The sequence below is a fragment of the Sarcophilus harrisii genome, chromosome 1 (assembly GCF_902635505.1).
Source record: "Sarcophilus harrisii chromosome 1, mSarHar1.11, whole genome shotgun sequence".
Taxonomy (NCBI): domain Eukaryota; kingdom Metazoa; phylum Chordata; class Mammalia; order Dasyuromorphia; family Dasyuridae; genus Sarcophilus; species Sarcophilus harrisii.
This window is the reverse complement of record NC_045426.1, coordinates 673,886,779-673,907,290: the sequence shown is the minus strand read 5'-3', so window position 1 is coordinate 673,907,290 and position 20,512 is coordinate 673,886,779. Positions and strand designations below refer to the sequence as shown.

General features: G+C 44.7%; 1 protein-coding gene across 5 annotated transcripts in view; it reads left to right on the top strand.

Annotated features, from left to right (window-relative positions):
- The first annotated feature begins 1,865 nt into the window (after positions 1-1,865).
- GOLGA3 (golgin A3) overlaps positions 1,866-20,512 on the top strand; it is a 40,750-nt gene continuing 22,103 nt past the window's right edge. The window contains exons 1-9 of one of the 5 annotated variants that reach the window (XM_031955738.1): positions 2,127-2,198; positions 3,688-3,888; positions 6,239-6,620; positions 9,392-9,673; positions 11,922-12,034; positions 13,264-13,946; positions 16,047-16,158; positions 17,201-17,507; positions 18,065-18,267. In XM_031955738.1, coding sequence (XP_031811598.1) covers positions 6,488-6,620; positions 9,392-9,673; positions 11,922-12,034; positions 13,264-13,946; positions 16,047-16,158; positions 17,201-17,507; positions 18,065-18,267 — 1,833 coding nt within the window. In that variant the 5' untranslated portion in view covers positions 2,127-2,198; positions 3,688-3,888; positions 6,239-6,487. Of the gene's footprint in view, positions 2,199-3,687; positions 3,889-6,238; positions 6,621-9,391; positions 9,674-11,921; positions 12,035-13,263; positions 13,947-16,046; positions 16,159-17,200; positions 17,508-18,064; positions 18,268-20,512 lie in introns of all 5 variants that reach the window. The other 4 variants (XM_031955855.1, XM_031955680.1, XM_031955630.1 and 1 more) reach the window with 4 other exon arrangements.

Sequence of the window (20,512 nt, the reverse complement as noted above, 5' to 3'; positions counted from 1 at the left end):
TATTCATTCCTCTTTTCTCTCTCCCTCCTCCCCCTTAAAAGGAATTAAATTCAGTAGGATTAGCTGGATTAAATAGTATGTGCCAAGAGCTAGGCATACCTAGACAAAATGAGAAAAATGGTCCTCTCCCTGAAGGACTTTCAATGTGTCCACAATAAAACCATTGCCTTCTTCTCCATCCTCCCAACAATTGATGACTTCCTTCATCCCTCACTCCAACCAGTTGCCAAGTTTTAGTGATTCTATCTACACCACTCTTTGTGGCCTTTATCACCTCTTGGCTACTGAGAAAACCTGAGTGGCTAACTTACACTATTCTACAATCCATCCTTCACGAGGCTGCCAAGATGTGTCTTCTGAACAAGAGTTCAAAGGCTTCTCGTCGCTGCTAAAATACTATTTCAGTATGACAGTTGGAGGTTTTCCCACAACCTGCCTCAGACATTGGGCCTGAAATCAGGAAGGCCTGAGTTCAAATAGGACTTTGTGTGTAACCTGGGGCAGGCGGCTTCCCCTGTTTGCCTCAGTTTCCTCATCTGCAAAATAGGGACAATAATACCACCTTTCTCCCAGGGTCACTGTGAGATATGTGATATTTACAACCAGCTCAGCATGACCGGCACACGTTGGCCATGTCAGTGCTTACTTTATCATCCTTTATTCAATGTGTCGTCAGACTCTTGGAGACTCCAGATAGGGTTTTCTAGGAAAATATACTGGAAAGCTTTGCCATTTCCTTCTTCAGCTCATTTTACATAAGGAAACTGAGGCAAATAGGGTTAAGTAGCCTGCCCAGAGTCACACACACAGTCAAATTTGAACTCCAGTCTTCCTTATTCCAGGCCGGGCGCCCCAACTCCTGAGCCATCTAATGTAAACACGGGTTACTACACACTCAAATGGGTATTCCTTCAATGTCGCTCAAAACACTCCCGCCCTTGTCTGACGGAAAGGGCGCAAGGTAACGCAGGAACACCGTCAGGTTCCCTTCTCTCTTTACATCATGAGGTCTCCCCCTGAGTGCATCCAGGCGGGGTCCACCGGCCTGCGGCAAGGTTTTTGTTCCCCCAGTATCACATTCTGGAAAGCGCTCCTTCTCCTTCGCTTTTTGCTCGTCTATTTTCCCAGGCCCGTTAACACACCCCCCCCCCCCCCCCTTAGCGTGCCCTACTTTGCTTCAGGCAGATCTTGGGGCAAATGCAAAAAAGGCAGCACAAAGTAGTCTGGTGGGGAAGCTGGGAACCAGGTAAGGGAAAGCGCTGGTAGCTGGGGCGGGAGGTTTCCCTCCGACCAGGGCTTCCCGAAGGCGCAGTCTGCGCCGGGGTCCAGGAGCAGCGAAGGGGGGGCGGGGGGGGGGGAGGTTAAGCGCCTTCTCTAAGATTCAGCCTAGGACGGGCTTCCAATCCTCCCTCCTCTAGCAAGCCGACGACCGGCGCTCGTTAAGCACCTACTGTGTGCCAGGCACCCGGGAAGCTGCTCCCAGGGAGTGTGAAGGGGGCCATCCCCAGGATCGTGAAAGACTGACAGGAGGAAGGGGCAGGGGGCAGGTCACCACGCTCGCCCGCCCCCTTCCCCGCGGGGAAAGTCAGCCGCCGGAGCTTCCGCTCTGAACCGGCCAGGGAGGGCAGGAGGCGGCGCCGCATCCGCACCACGAGCAGCCGGGGAGGAGGTTCGTCCAGCTCTGCCGAGGAAGGAGCGCCCGGGGCAAGGCATCCGGGGGAGCCACACGGGGCACCCGTCTGGACGAACCGGCCCGGAAGCTTCCCTCCGAGCCCCCTCTGCTTCCGGGGAAGTGGCTCCGGCCAGCTTCTTCCTGTTTGGGTTCCGGCGGGGGCGGGTTCTCGGGTCTCTGCCTACAGAAGAGAGCGGAAGTTGTGCTCAGCCTGAAAGTGCCCCCCGGGAAGCACGCCCCACCGCTTTCTGCGTGCAGTCTGTTCCGGCCGGACAGAGCCTCCCACTCCGAGAGCCTTCGCCCCGTGGGGAGGGGCGAGGCTCGGAGAGGCTTCAGGGCCGGGCGAAGCCGGTTCCTGAGGACCCTCCCTCCGCGGAACGCCACGGCGGGGGAATGTTTCCTGGGGGGACGCGGAGCCCAGGCGCGCCGGCCCGCCCCTCCCCGCCCCGCCCGCGGCAGAGCCACGTCTCGGCCGGAGGAGCCGCAGAAGCCGCCGCAGCTCCAGCCGCCGCAGTCGCCGCCGGGGGTGAGGAGAGCGCCGGGGGTCTGGGGCCCGGCCTCTGCCGCGGCGGTGGCCTCCGGCTCCGGGGCACTCCCGGGGTCAGAGCTGGGGGGTCGGGGACCCAAAGAGGGAAACTGAGCCCGCCGCCCGCCGCCCGCCGCCCGCGATGGCTGGGCGCTTGGGCTCCGGGCCCGCTGTCTGTCCCCGGGACCCCGCTCCCCCCTTTGGGGATGGGAAATACACCAAAGACACCCCTTGCAGAGCGCTCCCAGACCAGAGGCTCGCCCGCCGCCTCTTCCGGGGCTGGGGGGGGGGGGGGCAGGACGGCGTCTGTTGTACAAGCCGGGAAACTGAGGCAGGCGGAAGTCAAGCGACTGGCCCAAGGTCACGCAGACCGCCAGTGCCGGGCCGGGGTCCCGCAGCCGCCGCCGAATCGGAACTCCGGGCGTTAAAGTTAATGCCCTCGGGCATGTGCCGGGGCGGGGGGAGGCCCGGGGGCGGGGGGAGGCCCGGGGTTCCTCTGCTGCTTGCTTTTGCCGCGAGGTCGGGCCCGCCCTTCCTCGCCGCGGGGTCCGCTCCCGTTCTCCTCGCCACCAAGTGTTTGTTGACATGGCTGGGAGAGGGTGACTAACGCTGCCATTAACTCCTGGCGCAGGGCGGCGAGCAGTCATGGAGACTGCCGGCAGCCCGGGACGTTTGGGGCGCTTCCCGCCGGCCTGAGGGACGATGGAGGGGCTTTCCTCCCTGAAGATGCCCCCGGTCACGCCTTGGGGGGGGGGGGGTAAGCGCCGTGTTTTGGAGACCCTGGTCGCGCTCCAGCTTTCCCAAGGTTTCCAGCTCTCTGGTTTGGGAGGGTCTCCCGGGGCGTTTTCCGTGAGAAAGTGAGAAAATTCCTCCTTGTCCTGCAAAGAAGCACCGCCCAGGGCAACCCAGAGGGCCTTTATTCGGGGTCTGCTCCGGGCTGGGCACTGTGAGAGGCTGAGGACCCTTGACCTTGAGGAAGTGCCGCGCCAGTGACAATTCCCACTCAGGTGCTGGTTTGAAAAAGAAAGAGCACAGCCTTAAGTGGCGGTATATTATATTATTATATATCATATATATATTATATGTCATATTATTATATATCATATTTTATATTATATTATATACCATATATTATTATATATCATTATTTATATTATATTATTATATATCATATTTTACATTATATTATATATCACATATTATATTATTATATATCATATTATATTACATAATATTTTAAAAATACTTTCAGATGTCTCTTTTTTTACTCATTACTTTTAAGAGAAGTTATTTCCAAAAGCTACATCTTGATCTGTGTTACATACTGTTTGGTGGCCACAGACTATGATTATTGGGCTTGTAGTTGTGTGTTTCAGCTTCGCTGCAGAATAATTTCTAAAATTCTGTTCCTACTTAATGGAACTTCTTAATGTTAAGCGTGTTCAGGTTCATCTTGTTCTAAATTTTTTGTTCATTCCTTTTTGTGCAGATTGCCAACAGGAACTTGGGACAAGTAATAAATTAAATTTAAGTAAACTTTACTGGAGCTCTTAAAACAGAGACTGAATTTATATTGTGATTGTTCCAGACAAATAGAAGAGGAAAAATGTTCCTTTTGCACTAAGTGTCTCTGCATTTGAAAATGGTTTATTCTCCACCATCATACTGTCACCAAGTATTTCTGATGCAGGTAGCAACCCTAAATTTAGTTTACCAGGGGAGTTAGAACATAGGGCTAGTCAAATGTCACTCTTCCCCCCACCCCCCATTGACCAGTTACATTTTCCAACAAACAAACAAACAAACAAACCTATATTCTATTTTAATCCTGCCAAACATTTCTTAAATGTGTGTCACTATTAAAAGACCAGCAGGATAAAAGAGAGTTTTATCTTTGCTGGAAAAAAATAATTAACAGCACTTGACCATTATGGCTGTGAAAGCACTTTATAACTAAGTTTAAAAAGATCTGTAAATTCAGTCCAACAGCTGGATAAACATTTAAGCATATACTGGGTGCTTGCATTATTAGGCTAGGCTTTGGGGGGAGATAGATGACGAGTCTCTAACCTTGCAGACTTAGTGGGGAGCTGTGATGCAAATAAATAGATAATACAAAAGAGTAAACCTAAATGCATGAGAGGTCCAAAGTATAATTGCAGATGTCCATAGTAAGTGCCGATTGAGAGGTGAGGAATGCTCCAGAAAAGACTGATGGAAAGAAGGGACATTTGAATCAAAGCAGAAATTTCAGAGGTTGTGTTAATGGTAGGGAAAAGAGGTGGGGGTATCCAGTTCAGGCAGAAGGAGGTCAGTAAGCCTAAAAGGACAAAAGCCTGCAGGTGCAGGCCGGATGTAGGGCCCCTGAACAAGTCCCTCGGGCTAGAACATAGAGTCCACAGAGAGTAGTAGTCTGAGATAAGACTCGGGAAGAGGACCTTGAATAGCAGGCTGAGTAATAGAAAACCATTGGGTGTATGAGGAAGGTAATTGTGCCTGACAGTGATAGCAAGGATGTTTAGATCTGGCAAGACCCTGGAAGCTCTTAGCATAGTTCTAAATCAGTGGTAATGGAGTGGAGTTTTTTACTTTGCTAGTCCTAGGGAAAAAGAGAAAAGGGTATGGATGCAAGAGATACTATTAGGGACAGCTAGATGGCTCACTGGGGTAGCCTTGGGCCAGGAGTCAGGAATACCTGAGCTCAAATGCAGCTTCAGATATTTACTAGCTGGGTAATCCTGGACAAGTCATTTAATTTCTTGTTGTAATCCATGGGAGGAAAAAAGTGGCAAATCTCAGCAGTATCTTTGCCAAGAAAAACTCCATGGATGGTGTGGTCCAGGGAGTCACGAGTCAAACTCGATTGAACAATAACTGAATAGGAGAGGTTGGGGGGGAGGAAGAAGGGTTAAAGAGATATCGAGATTTTGAACACAGAAAACTGAATGGTTGTGGCACTATAATAGGCAAGTGATATTCAAGTCACGAGTAGTAGAAGTTGGGTGAAAAATAAACTCATTTTTAAATGTAAGCTATCATCATTAATATAAAGGATGTTGGTTTATGGACAAGTGAATAAGGCCTGTTTCCTGTTTCTTTGTTCTTGGTGAAATGGAAATGAAACTTAAGAGATTTTTCTTAACAGTAGTAGGAATGATATTTAATGTAATGTCCTTTTAATCTTTTGTCCTTTGCAAAGAAAGAAGGAAATTATCTAGAAAAATTTAATAATGTTCTGGCTATCCCTCTTCAAAAATAATAATGCCAAGCAGTTTCTTTGTATAGTTTAACTTTGGCTCACAAGAGACTTGAATTTCCAAGGAAGCTTCTTTTTCTCTTTTGGGGGAAAACTGGTTTCCCCAGAAAAGTAGATCAAAAAACACCAACTATTAATTCTGAGAATGGTCTTTTCACCATCTCCTCCCTTGCCCAGCCCTTTGGTTTCTATCTGAAAGGGGATGGGGGGGCTTCAGGCCCTTCCTCCCTGTTCCCACTGCACCCCTCCTTTCTCCTGACCTCTCTATATTATCGTTCTCTATTTCTTCCACACCATGGGCCAAGTAAGGCACTGAATGCTCTTCTGTGACCTTGTCACTGCTGCTAAAAATCTGCAGTGATTCCCTTTTCTCTGTCCAAACTTACACTTGTGATTGGCATTCAAAGCCCTACCAAAGGAACCAAGCTTGCCCAGCTTTAGCTTGTCTTTTCCTTAAGACATTCTGTGTTCCCTCATGGGGCAAATCATTTAACCTCCAAGAGCCTCAGTTTCCTCATCAATAAAGTGGGAATAATGTCTGAACTACCTCCCTCAGAGGGCCACTGGGAGGAGAGAGCAAATAGGATAAGAGATCTAATCTACTTTATGATAAATCTCAGCTCTTTACTTTTACCTTAGATCACATTATTTATATTCATGGTTCATCCCTTACAAAATACTTGAGAGCAAGAACTGTGTCCATTTTCATTTTTGTATACTTATTGCCTAGCACAGCGTCTCGCATATTCAATGAGTGCTTAATTGTGTCCCTTGCCTCAAACAGAATCTCACCAACTGCTTGGAAATGCTAAATGTTTTCCTGAGAGAAGGCAGCAAAGGCCTGTTTGGTTGCAGGCTACTTGTGTTACTTCCTGGGCTCCCAGCTTCTGACTGACACTAGCCAGCAAATGGAAACCTTACCACTGTGTTTCTGAATGGCTTTTGACTGTTGCTGATGGAGGGGGCATAGCAGGCCTTGTTCTCAGCTCATTCATAAACTCCTATCAGCACCACTCCCGTCTGGGTCACAGCTATGATGGACTCTTCCCCAGCTGAGCAAAGTGGCCTGCTAGAAAGCAGATCTCTCAATGGCATCCCCGACCACTCTGCAACACTTCTGAATCACATGGGCAAACTGAATCAGGCTGATAGTGGTGAAATTCATTGTAAGTTCTTGATGGTAATAGTGCTATCTGTGTTAGTTAATGTTCTTATCTACCTGTTGGGATAAATGTTACTTAAATACAGAGTTATTTCTGGTGACAATAATATAATCCTTTTGTTTTGTATCAAGGTTTAGCTCTACAGATCATGAAATTTTATTGTTTATACAAGCAAAAATTGAAGTTCAGATGAATAAAAATTCCAAGAATTTGATTCTGAAAGTGATGAAATTAGGCAGTCCCATTACTTTTGATTATTTTAAAAATCCTCATTGAGGTATTTTAAAAATCCTCATTGAGGCAGTCTAAGGGAGGAAGGAGAATGATTTGAGTCCACTCACTTTAAAATTTACATGTTTTCAGGAATCCTCAGCCATTTTTCTAATTTGATGCTATATTTATATAAGTAATAATGCATATTAAACAAAATATGAACCACCCAGAATTAGTAGCTCCTTGAGTACTGAATTTCAGTCACCAGACTGCAGTGTTGATTAACTGTGTTTCCTTATGCTACCCCGAATGTGGACATTCATGTAGGAAAAGTAGAAACTCTTTGTGATCACATCACAGGCACAAAATTGAGATTGTATCAGACTCAAATTAGTTGGAAGTACTTTTTGTTTTTTGTTTCTTAATTTGCCCTTGTGATTTTGTTAGGTTGGTTACCAAATTCTTAATAATTGGGGATCATAGAAGAAAGATTAATCTCTCTTTTCAAATGACAAAATTTCATTAACTTTCTATTCTCTATGGAATTTATCCCATAAAAAGTATAACATTAATCCAGCTGAGGTATTGTCTATCTTTTTAGTTTACCTTTGGAGAATTGAAGTCTACTGATGTATCAAATATATTAAGACAATAAACTGAGCTTTCTACCTCAGCCACTTAAATCAATCACTTCATCTGTAAAATGGGATAATAATTTTATTACCTACTAGTTGTGAAAGTAGGGTTTTGAAAACCTTGAAGTTTAGTGTATGTGTGAGTTGTTATTATTACATCTTGCCAAAACACATAGGTCTTTCCTGATTCTTTTAAGAAGCATCTAAGTACTTCAAACTGTTTGGATAATTGTTGCTTAAATATAAAGCAGTTCTTGATGATGATACATTGGTCTATATTAAGGCTTTTCCCTAGAGATAATGAAGTTTTGTTGTTTATTGTATTGTTCTACTACACCACAAAAGTGAAACTTGAAGCGCATATGAGTAGAAATTCCAAGTTATTTATTTCCATAAAAAAGGAAATTCTTAAATCCGTTTCCTACAGAGTATGAGATTTTAGAACTCTGAAACACAAACAACTTTGTGACCTGCTTCTCATCAGATCATCAGAATTAAAAATGCATAAGGAATAATGAATATAGTGAATTTCCTAATTATTTATACTTGCTTGACTTCTTGAAAAGATGGCTTCAATGTCTGCAAAGGTTAATTTCTAAAATGAAACAAAATTCACTTAATATAAACTCATAGTATCAGCCCTTGTCCTCTTTATACCATAGACTCATCTGTACACAGAGACACAGGTACACTTGCCATTGTCCATTGTTTGAATAACATCTTTGCCTTCTGACTTGACTAAGATTTTGTCATGAATAAAGTTTTTAAAATTTCTCTTGAATTTTGCACGTTTCTATATCTAAAGCAAATAAAAATAAATTTTATTTCAAAGTCAAAACAAGTGTATATATTCTTGACCGCCCCTAGGGGGGCAACTAGGATTGCTAAGTACAACAATGGCAGTCTATAAAACTATTGTTTTGACTTGAGATACATATTTTAGGAAAATAGGTTGATTTAGTGGATCATCAGCTTGGCTCAGTGAACAGGAAACATCCAGTTCTATAGTGTCTGTGTCTGTATGATCTTGGGCAAATTATTTTGACTCCTCAAGGCTTTTATTTCCTATCTATTAACTAATCAGACCAATCTGCCAAGATGTCTTCCAGCTCCTTTAGGAGCTAAATCTCTGGTAGTCGCTCAGTATATGTAGATTGATGGATTGGTTTGGCAAAATGTATCAGTAACTGTAAATCAAGTAAGTTGGTTGACAGATCTCCTTGGTCCTAGTATTAACTTTGCCAGTATTTTGTGGATCATAAAATATCTCTGCTAAAATAGGGATAAAAAACTTGTACTTTAAGAGTGAATTGAATGGCTTAGTTTTTTTATTTGACAAAAAAAAAAAAATCAAACATTTCAGCAATTATAGGAAGCCATCAGACATGCCCCAAATCCGTTTAAAGGCCAACAAGCCGTAAGATTTTAGATGTATTTCCAGTGCTTCAGAAATTGACAATTTTGTTGGTCTGGGTTGACCTGCCAGTGGCAGGAGCACAATCCTGCTGTAGCCTAGAGGCTACAGGAGTCAATGTGACTCAAAATGCAACTGCCTTGGGGTTTGCCACTTGGGAAACATTCCAAGACCAAGCTCTGAGGCCCATCCTCACGCACCAAATATCCAGCCTATCACTATGTGACTTTTAACCATCATAGTCTACATTTCCATTTGCTTTTATAAAGCAAAGAAAATTTAGTAAGATTTCTAAGTGGCTTTATTTACTTAAATGAACAGAACTTTTTTTTTTTTTTTTTTTTTTAAGTAAGTTAGCAAGATGTTTACCTGCCTGTGTCCATTCAGCTTTCAGTCAGCTTCTGTTAACTTTTAAGTTGAATGAAATGATGAAGAAATTGGGAAAGGAGGGAAGCAGGGAATTAACCCACTAGGATCACACAATATTCCAAAGCTGCTTTCTTTTTTTCCAGGTGCCAGTATTAATGTTAACCAAGAGTCAAATGAAGAAGAAAACATGGAAGCACCCAGCAAAGGGGACGCCTGTCAGAATGGACCCACAACCCATTTCTCTGATCCTCCAATGTCTCTTGATCCCACCACCAGACCATTTGGTCCTGATCCATCTCCAGGTGTGGCTGGTTTCCATGACAACCTAAGGAAGTCTCAGGGATCTAGTGCTGAGGGCGTAGTTCTTAGAAAAGAAGCTTTGCAGTCTCTCAAACTCAGTCTTCCTATGCAAGAAACTCATTTGTGTAAGCATCTGTTTACTGTAGTGCCCCCTTCTCTCCTCTGCTGCATAAAGCTTTCACTCTTTTAAAAGACTTCACATGCTACCTGAGAAAGCATGCTAACTTTCATAAAGGTACCTGAGGGTGGGGAGTGGGAGTGGGAGGTCACAATTTTTTTTTTACTCTTTTAATTGCTTTTAAGGGATCACATTTATCAAATATTTGCTTTTTGCTGACTATGTGGGGGTTTTGTATTTGCCATATTAGCCTGATTCTATAGTAGATAAAAATGAATATGTTTGGGGAAAAAAAACACACAGTGTATGTGATATGGATAGTACTGCCTTAACTCCCCAGCTGAAGGAACCACACTCTCTATATTCACATGAGTACTGGTCTTCACCTCACCATAAAATTCTTAGGAAATTATGCTTTGGGCATCTCTGTGCAAGAAGAATTGATTGGAACTAGTTTCACCTCAGTAGAAGTATACCACAGGACTTGACTGTCATAGCTCCTATATAACCTAACAGAGTTTACAGGTAAATTCTGGGGGATCCTTGGTTATCAGGGATTGATTAAAATCTTTGCTAGTGTTACTTCAAGGTTTCAGAGATCTGTGCTTTGGTTGATCTGAATACTTCCTAACAGCACAGATTAATGATCTTGTAAGCCTCAGGAAATGGTCTGCATGATACTGGGACTGGGAATGAGCATCTCTATACTTAGCAGGGCTGGTCCTTGGACAGCAGCCATAAAAGGTGTCTGTCCCTGGGCCCACACTTCTTCTGTCTTTAAAAAAAACAAAAAACAACAAAAAAAAAACCCACTCATAATGTGTCTGAAAATGGCGCTTTGTATTTCTTTAAATGTAAGTTCTTTCCAGTATCACTACTTTGATAAGTCTTATCTTTTCTCCCCCTAATATATTACTCACAAATGAATACCACAGATTTAAAAATGAGAGGAAAAATCACAGATTTGATTGATATAATGAAATATCCTTTGCACTTCCACAGTATCTGGTCCATTTTCTTAAAACATTCAAAAAACCCAGGAATTTATCTGAAAATCATTGTCTCTGCAGATAAATGCTGTTAGAGAATGTTTCTCTTCCCTGTGCCATCCTAGGATTGTTCATGACCATATTCCTAGGATTATTCCCAGGTGATTAAGATCACAACAGAATTGGTTTTTCAGGCCTTCTCGTAGGCAGACTGCCTTTGTTGTTACCTTCATCTAACTTTAAGTTGGTCAGTTTGTAGCCCAAATACTTAAATCACTATGTGACTTTTAACCATCATAGTCTACATTTCCATTTGCTTTTATAAAGCAAAGAAAATTTAGTAAGATTTCTAAGTGGCAAACTACGGCCCACAGGCCAGATGCGGCAGCTGAGGATGATTATCCCCCTCACCCAAGGCTATGAAGTTTCTTTATTTAAAGGTTCACAAAACAAAGTTTTTGTTTTTACTATAGTGCTGCCCTCCAACAGTCTGAGGGACAGTGAACTGGCCCCCTATTTTAAAAGTTTGAGGATCCCTACTTAAAACAGTTTGTGCCTCTGACTGGGGTGTTTTTGTCCAGTTTATACCCAAAGCTTTTATGAATTCTGATTAGATATTACATAAACCATCTCATGATGTGACTCTTTGTTACAGGGATTCAGATAGACCATCTGTCAAATAATGTTTCCCAGAATGTATGTGTGTGTGTGTATATATATATATGTGTGTATATATATATATATATGTGTATATATATATATATATAAGTTAGAAGATAGCAGTTCTTTCTGTGTTTCAGCAGTAGCAGTGTAATTAGGTGGTTCCATTGGGCATTCTTCTCGTGTTGCCTGCTGGGAGCCTATACATATATAGCAATTTTGAAGCAAAGGTGACAAGATGGTGATGCCTCCCTTAAGATTATCTTAGGGGTCAGACAATGTCCAGAAATAGGCCATGGGCAAAAACTGGACTTTGAGCTTTATTTTATTGATGATGATTATTATATGAGGTTTTGGTTCCATCATTGCTGGATTATTGATTGAACACAGTAATGTGCTACCTGGGGTGGCCATGGGTCTCGCTGTCCCCTTCTTTATCTGCCTTTTGTATGAAGCTCACTGTGTTGTGGTCTGTCTCTGTATTTCGTCACTCATTTCTCAGGTGGTAACCGAAAGCAGAGGCACAAAGCTACTCTCTCCAGCTCTTTTGTTCTCTGAATTTTAAATGCTGTGCTTGTGGTTTAAAGAAACTTTTATGTACTCTAGGTTCAACTGAATCTTCACTTCCCTTGGAAAAAGAGGAACAGATCCGACTTCAGGCTCGAAGACGCCTAGAAGAACAGCTCAAACAGTATCGAGTGAAAAGGCACCAGGAGAGGGTAAGAACATGATCATGAATGAGACCCCCACAGCACAAGTTCATGAAAAATGAGATTGTCAAGGGCAAGAGTAAAAAGTAGCTGAAACTTACAGCAATTAAAGGCACGGACTCTGACTGAACATGATGCCCTTAATCAGGGCATGGCCTTGGGCCACAGGTCTTGGAGCTGCACCTCAAACCCCATAAAGTTCCAGGTTTTTTTGCATAAACTCTGTTTTGTTGTCCCATTCCTGACTTGTACATTAATTGCCCTAAACAGAAGACTTTTCTCTCTCTTAGCTGTCACCTTATTGATGTTCTATCTTCTCAGACTATTCAGATCTTTTCAGATCCCGGGTCTTTTACTCCTGCTGCTGTTGCTCTGCCATTTGTTGAAAAAAATGGATTCCACTCCATTGATAAAACTTGAAATGGTACAGGACCACATGACAGTGATTCTTTAAGGACCCCTTGTGGGTCATGGTCATTTCACTGAACCTTACTCCATCACCATGCCCTCCTATCTGGCCCTCAAGGCTATCATAAAGGGATGTGCCTGGTACTTGAAGGAGATCTAGGCATTCCTCAGGTACCTACTGACTCTCAGCGAGTCCCTCCCCCTTTTCCAGGCACTCGGAAACTCTCCTCTTCCTGATGCTGCCAGAAATCCGACGGGCTCCATGGCCTGTCCAGGTGCTGCAGGCCCTACTCTCTGGCATTTGTGAAAAATCTTTCTCTGGTTCTGATTCCCTTCCCAAAGGAATTGACAACAGCATGGGTTTGCCAGTTTAGCTTTTTTTCCCTTCACTGTCCTAGAAAGTTCCTTCTTGACTGATGACCAGAACTCCCAAGGGGCTGATTAGATGCCCATGAACCATGTCTTTCTTGTAGGTGCTGAGCAGCTCTGCTTTTTCTCCTTCTTGTTATTCTCACTGCTTACCTCAGCAGCCATGCTAGCCTAGCTTTGACTTCATCCTGGTTCCTTTTGTTGTCATCCTCCTTGGGCCCATCTTTGACTTATTCTGAGTTTTAGGTCCCTGCCCCAGCTGTCCTTATTGAGTGCCATAGCTCTACAATTGCTCCTAAGGGAAGTCTGCTGGGGTCTAAGCCAGTGATGGTGGAAGGAGCACCTCTCCCACAGCCACAGGCAAAAAGCACTCCTCCAAATAGTATTGCTATCTTGAAAGGAAGGGAACAGGAAGAAAGTCACAAATTGGTGCTTTAAATCTTCGTGTTCTTTTCTTTCAGTCTAATCAACCTGTATCCAAAAACCGACCTACCAGCACGCTGGACCCGGAGCTCATGTTAAACCCAGAAATCTTACCAAGAGCCAGCCCAGTAGCGATGACAAAAGAATATTCCTTCCTGCGGACCAGTGTCCCTCGGGGACCTAAAGTAGGCAGTTTAGGACTTCCAGCACAGCCAAAGGAGAAAAAAAGTTCCAAATCGAGCAAAATCCGGTCTCTGGCGGATTATAGAACTGAAGATTCAGACTCCGGGATTTCTACTGGGAACTTTCTGGCTCCTGACTCTGTCAGAGGCTCCCTGCATCACAGTAGAAGCGGTCTGGCCTCGGTGGTGTCTGAAATCAGCCTGACTCCTGAGACTGATGACCGGCTGGAGAATTCTTCAGTAGCCGGAGACAGCATCTCTGAACTGGACGGCAGTGAAGGGGGCATGAAGCTGGATGGCAACGACAGTGACAGCTCGTCCTACAGCAGCGTCTCCGGCAGAGGCACATACGGAATGTTGGGCACAGTGAGCAAGCAGGCGGCCTCCTACCTGGTCAATGGCCAGGAGATCAGCTCCGAGGCGATGGGGCAGTTCCCTTCCATTAGAGACGTCCTCCAGGCCGCCGCAGCCGAGCAGCACAGCCCAGAACCAGACGTCAATGGGGATGTGCAGAGTCGCAGAGATAGCATATCCAGCAGGTAAGGCCTCATGGAGGTCCCTCCCTGGGAGCTTGCCCTCGCTAGAGGCTCCTTCCTGCTCTGCAAGTGTGTGCCAGGCAGCAGGGGAACAAGGGTAGAGGAGAGACCCCCCCACCTCCCCCATTCTCCACTGACCCAGTAGGTCAAAGGGGAAGTTTTCATTGTGCTTCGTAAGGCTGTCCCTCTGCTTTGGGACTTTCTCAAAGGATTTGCAAACACGTATTTTCCTAGAAAGATTACAGGATCTAGAGCTTAAAAGGAATGTTGGAAATGATTTGGTCCAGTCCCCAAATTTTTCAAAGGGGGACACTGTGGGGCATGGAGGTGTTTCCTTTGGGCAGGGTCCTGCAGGTGGTAAGCAGAGGTAGGATTTGCACTTGGGTCCTGGGCCCCTTCCCCCACTGCCTCTCATACAGCTTCACTGACTGTTGTCAGTGCCCTCTGAAGCATTGCAGCTCCCCTTAATTTTGCTGTCTTGACATCTCGGCCCATTGCGCCCCTATGTCACCTTTTGGTTCCGCACTTGTGCTGGCTCCTAATAGTCCTTGTAATCAAGTCCAGATTCCCTGGCTTGGTGGTCAAGGCCACTTCCAAATTTTAAAATTGTGGAAATCTTTCTTCTGTCCCTTGTTAGACGTAATCTCCCGGAGGCAGTGAGGCTTCTCTCGGTTCTCTCTGTGTGTCCCCCAACACCAGTAGCAGTTCACTTCTCCACAATCAGCCTTACAGAGTCTAGGGTTAAGGAATTAGGGTTTATGAAGCATTTTCCCCACAAGGACTCCTGGAGCTAAGGGTCATGGAAGTGTTTCCATTTTACAGATTAACAAAGTAAGCCTCTACAAGGTGAGGGGCTCACCTAGGGCCCAGGCTCAGAGTGAGGCTGGCGTCTGGCAGACACCGCATGTGTCATGGACTTTGGAAAGGTTTCTTGGGCTAGGATGGTAGGGTGATAGGCCATCCACAGCCTGGATGTGAAGCGGGGCCTTGGCCCCAGGTCTGAGCACAGCCCTCTTGTTCCCACAACTCAGCCGGCTGGGACTGGACGGGATCTGGGGAGTGCACAGCTTAATGAATAGGTCAGTTGCTTGGCCACCAAAGGTTATTCCTACAGGTGTTTTATTCTATCCACGAGGATGTGAAAGGCCCGCTGGAGCATCCGAGCAGAGGGACAAAAAAGCCTCATGTATAGACTTGTTTCTCTGACCTTCAGATTCTTCCCCATGTAATGGAGCATTTGGTAAAGGTTATTTCCAAAGTTCATTGTTATGGCTGCTTGATCATACTTCATTTGTACTGGATCCTAGTACACAGAGAGAAAGACTGTTCTACAACCTATAAATTGAATCTATATTCAGATATAATTATTTGTTTAATTCTTTAATAATTATTTAAATAAGCATTTATCTTTATGCACTGCTCCTCCTTCTATATGGGTGACCAACCCATTGAAGAGCCAGAGGCTACGAGCCAGCATTGCTCTAAGATGGAGGCAGCCAGCATCCTCCCAGGGTCTCGTGTAACTCCTGGGATTTTACTGGACGTCAAGTCCTGCCTCGAGAATATCTTCTTGCCACTCCAGCAGCCAACCCCCAACAAGGCCCTCCTCACCAGCTACACAAATCATTGCGGTGGCCTGTAAGCAGGCCTCTGCTCTCTCCTGCCCCCAAGCCACTCTTTGCCCTCTGCACAAATTGGGGCGTGTCCCTCATCTGCCCCCAAACCTTAAATGGCTGCCTCTTTTCTGCTGAGGGAGCTCTGCCCTGCTTCAAGGTCCAGCCCCTCATGTGGCACCTCCTCTAGCAGCAACCTCTCAGACTGTAAGGGCCCCAAGGACTTGTTTCATTTCCTCCACTAGCACCCCAAGCTCTCGCCGGGCCTTTTGTTTGCGCTTAAGAGTTGTTTTGTATCCTAGTTATTTAGTAGATGTCGTGCGCTCACCCTGAGCTCCGGGAGGCTGAGGACCAATGTGTTATCTACACTGTGTTTGTAGCACAGAGCTCTGCACGCAGTCAGTGCTAAGTAACTGTTTGCTGAGCTGTCATCGTATAATATTGTCATTTACTGCACTGCCTCCCTCTGAAAGCATGTCTTCCCTTTCAGCATATCCATGGAGAGCTCTGTTGCTGGAACCCATGATGAAATGCTACAGGTTCTTAAAGAGAAAATGAGGCTTGAAGGGCAGCTGGAGGCCTTGTCTTTAGAGGCTAGTCAGGTAATTGGTCTATGTTGAGTCTTCCTAATGTTATATTGTAGTTCAGCTACAGCTTTTTGGAAAACGATTGGTCAGTGACTTTCTCACCAGGTCACTACCCTTTTCTTCTGCTAATCTGTGCACAGAGCTGAGGGGAGTGAGCAGGGCCCGGAATCAGAACAGATCGTAACGTGAGGCTGCAGCTACTTCATTTACTGGCCTCAGATGCCTTCTCTCTGGGTATTCATGTAGTATTCCATTAACATTAAGCACCTGCTAGTGAAACCAGGGGATACAAAGACATCCTCATAATAAAGTTAAATTTTAAAACTCTGCCCTCAAAGAGTTAAGGCTTCTTAGGAGGACACAGTAAGTATAATTATACTTCTGAGGAGTGAGACTCTTAGAGACTGTTGATATCTACTGAGGATCAAGGAGGAGGAAAAGTAATGATAGCCGGGCTACCTTTTTTGTTTATTTTGGGGCAATTTGAATGCAATGCCACTTTGGCCCAGGGAGGAGAGGGAGTTTGAGGGACTAATAATGTGGCACATTTGGGCTCCTTTCTCACACATTGTGGAGGGAACAACTTCATGAGAACAGGGGTTTCCCCTTGCCTCATTTCTTTTCTCCAGGCTTTGGGAAGAGGGGCTACTGTGGGCCACAGATTGATAGGATGATTGCTGGCCCTTACTTCTTTTCATCTCTGAGATTCTGAGCTTTGGTAGTCTCATTGCATGGTAGTTCTCCCATTCTGCTGATAAGGAGATGCAAGGTCCAACAAAGGCAAGTCATTTGCTGAGGGTAAAAATTGGAAACGCCATTCAGAAGTCTCCTAAGCCCTAATGCAGGGCCTAGAAATGGCAATTTCTCCACAATCTGCTCTGGTCTCACAGACGTGTCATCCATAACTGGTAGGCACTTTGAGCAGTATGTAGTTTCACAATACCACTCTCCTGGTTCACACTATTCCTGGAGATGGCTGTTGATTTAGATGTCCTGCTTGTAAGAAGTGATTTTTTTTTTCCTGAAAAGCTTATTTTTTATTTGGAAAATGTTTCAGGCCCTTAAAGAGAAGACTGAGCTTCAAGCCCAGCTCGCAGCCTTGGACACCAAGCTTCAGGCCCAGGTGGAGCAGAGCCGAAACAGCCAGCAAAAACAGGATTCATTGAGTTCGGAAGTGGACACCTTGAAGCAGTCCTGCTGGGATCTGGAACGGGCAATGACTGACCTGCAGAACACCCTCGAGGCAAAAAACGCCAGCCTGGCTTCCTCCAACAACGACCTTCAAGTGGCTGAGGAACAGTACCAGAGACTCATGGGGAAAGTGGAGGACATGCAGAAAAGCATCCTCAGCAAGGACAACACAGGTAGCCTTTAGATACTGAGGCTGCCCAAGCAACATGGGGGTCACACAGCTAGTTAAGAGCCTGAGGCAGACGAAATCCTGGAGCTTCTGGTCTCCCAGTCCAGGAGCAGTCTGTCCATTCTACCTGGCTGCCTCTAAGGCCTTTGTTTTGTAGCCTACCTGTGAAGAGCCAGTTGGCAAGGGGCACTGCATTTCTGATGCTTTATCTAATTTTCCTGTTAGGGACTCTGAGCTTGTGAGAAGATGTTCATACAAAGCCACAATACAGCATGTGAACCTCCTGTCAGGGCTTAGGCACAGGAGCGCACCCAGGGCTGCTTGTTGGGTCTCCTGGAGCTCCCATGCCGCTGCGCACCTGGGCAGAGGTCATGGCCATCACTTATAGCAAGCAACCAAGTAGAGGTCTGCTGTGATTGATTACAGATACTACTGACCTGTTCAGATAGACACTGTAGTATTCATGTAGGGGTGTCCACACATGTATGTGTTGTGTTGTTAGAATTCTGACATGTCAAGGGAGAAAGCTGGTGTTGACGTTGGTGTGGGCTTTGTTTTTAGTGCACGACCTTCGGCAGCAGATGACGGCTTTACAGAACCAACTACAGCAGGTTCAGCTAGAGCGCAGCACACTGACCAGCAGGCTCCAGGCCTCCCAGAGCGAGATCACCTCGCTGCAGAAGGTTCGGCAATGGTACCAGCAGCAGCTGGCCCTGGCCCAGGAGGCTCGGGTCAGGCTGCAGAGTGAGATGGCCCACATCCAGGTAGGCCTTTCCACTGGCTGGTCTGCTGCCTTGGCTGTTCCCAGAATACACACACACATCAGCATTTATGGCTTGGAATCAATTCTACCTAAATACAAATTGTATGCCTCCAAGTTAATGTCACAAGGGCTAAGAATTAGCTAATTTGTGAATGGTTCTCAAGTTTACACTTTTTGCCCAAAGGAGATTATATTTTTACTTTTTTTTTTTTAATTTAATTTTAATTTCTAAATTTTAATCTAATTTAATTTTTAAAAATAATTTTAATTTTTTAATTTTAATTTAATTTTTAAAATTTAAATTAAATTTAATTTAATTTAACTTTGATCCATTACTAAACAAAAAAGTTTGCATTTTCCAGTACTATTTGAATTTTCTTGACAGGGAATGACCTAAATTATAATATCTTGAGTTTCCTTACTGTTATTTCCCAGCTATGGTTTGAGTCTTTTAGACAATTGGTCTTTTTATTCTCATATATAATGTAGTTTTTGGTCTTGAAAGCTTGGTTCTTTGCTCAGCTGCCTCAGTGCTTGGTAAGCACAGTCCCTTTGTGGGTCATAGCACCTACTAGTAAGAGCCATAACAATCTTACTTTCTGTAGTGCTTTATAGGACTCATTTGCTTTTGTGTCCTTTATCATTTTCCATCCATCCTTGGGACCAGGGCAGTCATTCTCAAACTGGAATCCATTAGCCTTAGGGAAGTACCATAGAGTTTTTCAGTATTGAAAATGATATCAGACCTAGTGATACATCTGAATCCCTGCTGCTGAGGAGGCCGAAGCCAGGGCATTGCTTGAGCTTGGGAGCTCTGAGCTGTAGTCGGACATCTGCACTAAACATGACAAAAATTGGGAAGTCTCTGGGAGCAGGCTAACTGCTGGGCTGTCAACAAGGAGCCAGAAATTTCAGGCCAGAAATAGAGCAACCCACAGCTTCCGTGTCAGACAGCAGTGCAGGTGGGCCCAGGAGTGGGTCCCTTTCTGCCTGGGCCACCCAGGGATTCTCAGTCTTTAAAAAAGTTGAAAGAAACCTTAGAGATTTTCATTTTCCAATTCCCCATGTCATGAAGAACTACTCCCACATATTTATTACCTGGTCTCTGCTTGAACACTTGAGGGGAACTTACTCCCAGGAGACAGCATGGCCTGGGAGGTGGGGGAACCTCAATTCAAATCCTTCCTCTTACATTCCCCAGGGCAGGTGATTTGCCTCTCACAGGTAGGGGCAATAGTAGCAATAGTAAAGATTGAAAATACTCTTCAGAAGTCTCCTAGATCCTAATGGATCACATGAGGTAACAGGTGTGGAGCGTGCCTTGTAAACTCTAAAATGCTGTGTGTATATGTATGTGTTTGCATATATATTTATGTCAGTTGTTATTATGTAAAAAGTCCAATTCACTTTTGGTAGCCCTGTTACTAATTTCTTCCATATATTGAGCTGAAGTCAAACTCCCTGTGACTTCTTCTCATTAGTCTTAACTCTGCCTTTCAGAGACTTTTCCTTAAACAGGCCTGAAAATATTTGAAGGCAACAAGTATGTCTTCCTTCCAAGATTCCCTCCCCCCTTCCCCACCCACCCACCTCAGGATAAGTTCCTCTGTTTTTCCTTCTCTGACATTCTTTTCAGACCTTTCACCATCCTGATTGCCTTCTGGGAGCCGCTGGTTGATGTGGAATGTACCCCTCAAACCCAACCCATCTCTATTAATGCAGAGCATCCTGGGGCAGCCCCATTATGTTACTATAGAATTTTGAACCAACAAAAACTTAAAGATTTTTTACTGTTAAGCCCAAATTTATCCCATACTGTCCTTGAATTTTTTTTCTTTAAAATGTGAAACTTTATGGTTATGCTTGCCTAATTTCATTTAGTTATTTGTAGCCTCTAAGATAGACAGTACTAATTTGTATCAGTAACAGGAGTTCCTTCATCTGAGAGTTCTGTATTCGGATGAAATCACAAGTCTGATACCTATTAATAGTGTGATTCTAAGCAGATCTCTTAAAAATCTAGATTCCTTTGCTGCTCCCTCTTAGCTTTCTATCATCTACAGAGTTTTCTAAACATGTCACTTGTGTTTGAATCATTAATAAAATGTGAAACTAAACAGAGTTCTGGGGCAAGCCTCTACCATTCCTTTCCGGGTTTCAATCAGTCTATCTCTCAGGAACACACACCACATAAAGCACTTGTTAAACATTTTAATTCAATCCTTCCAACAACCTTAGAAGGAAGA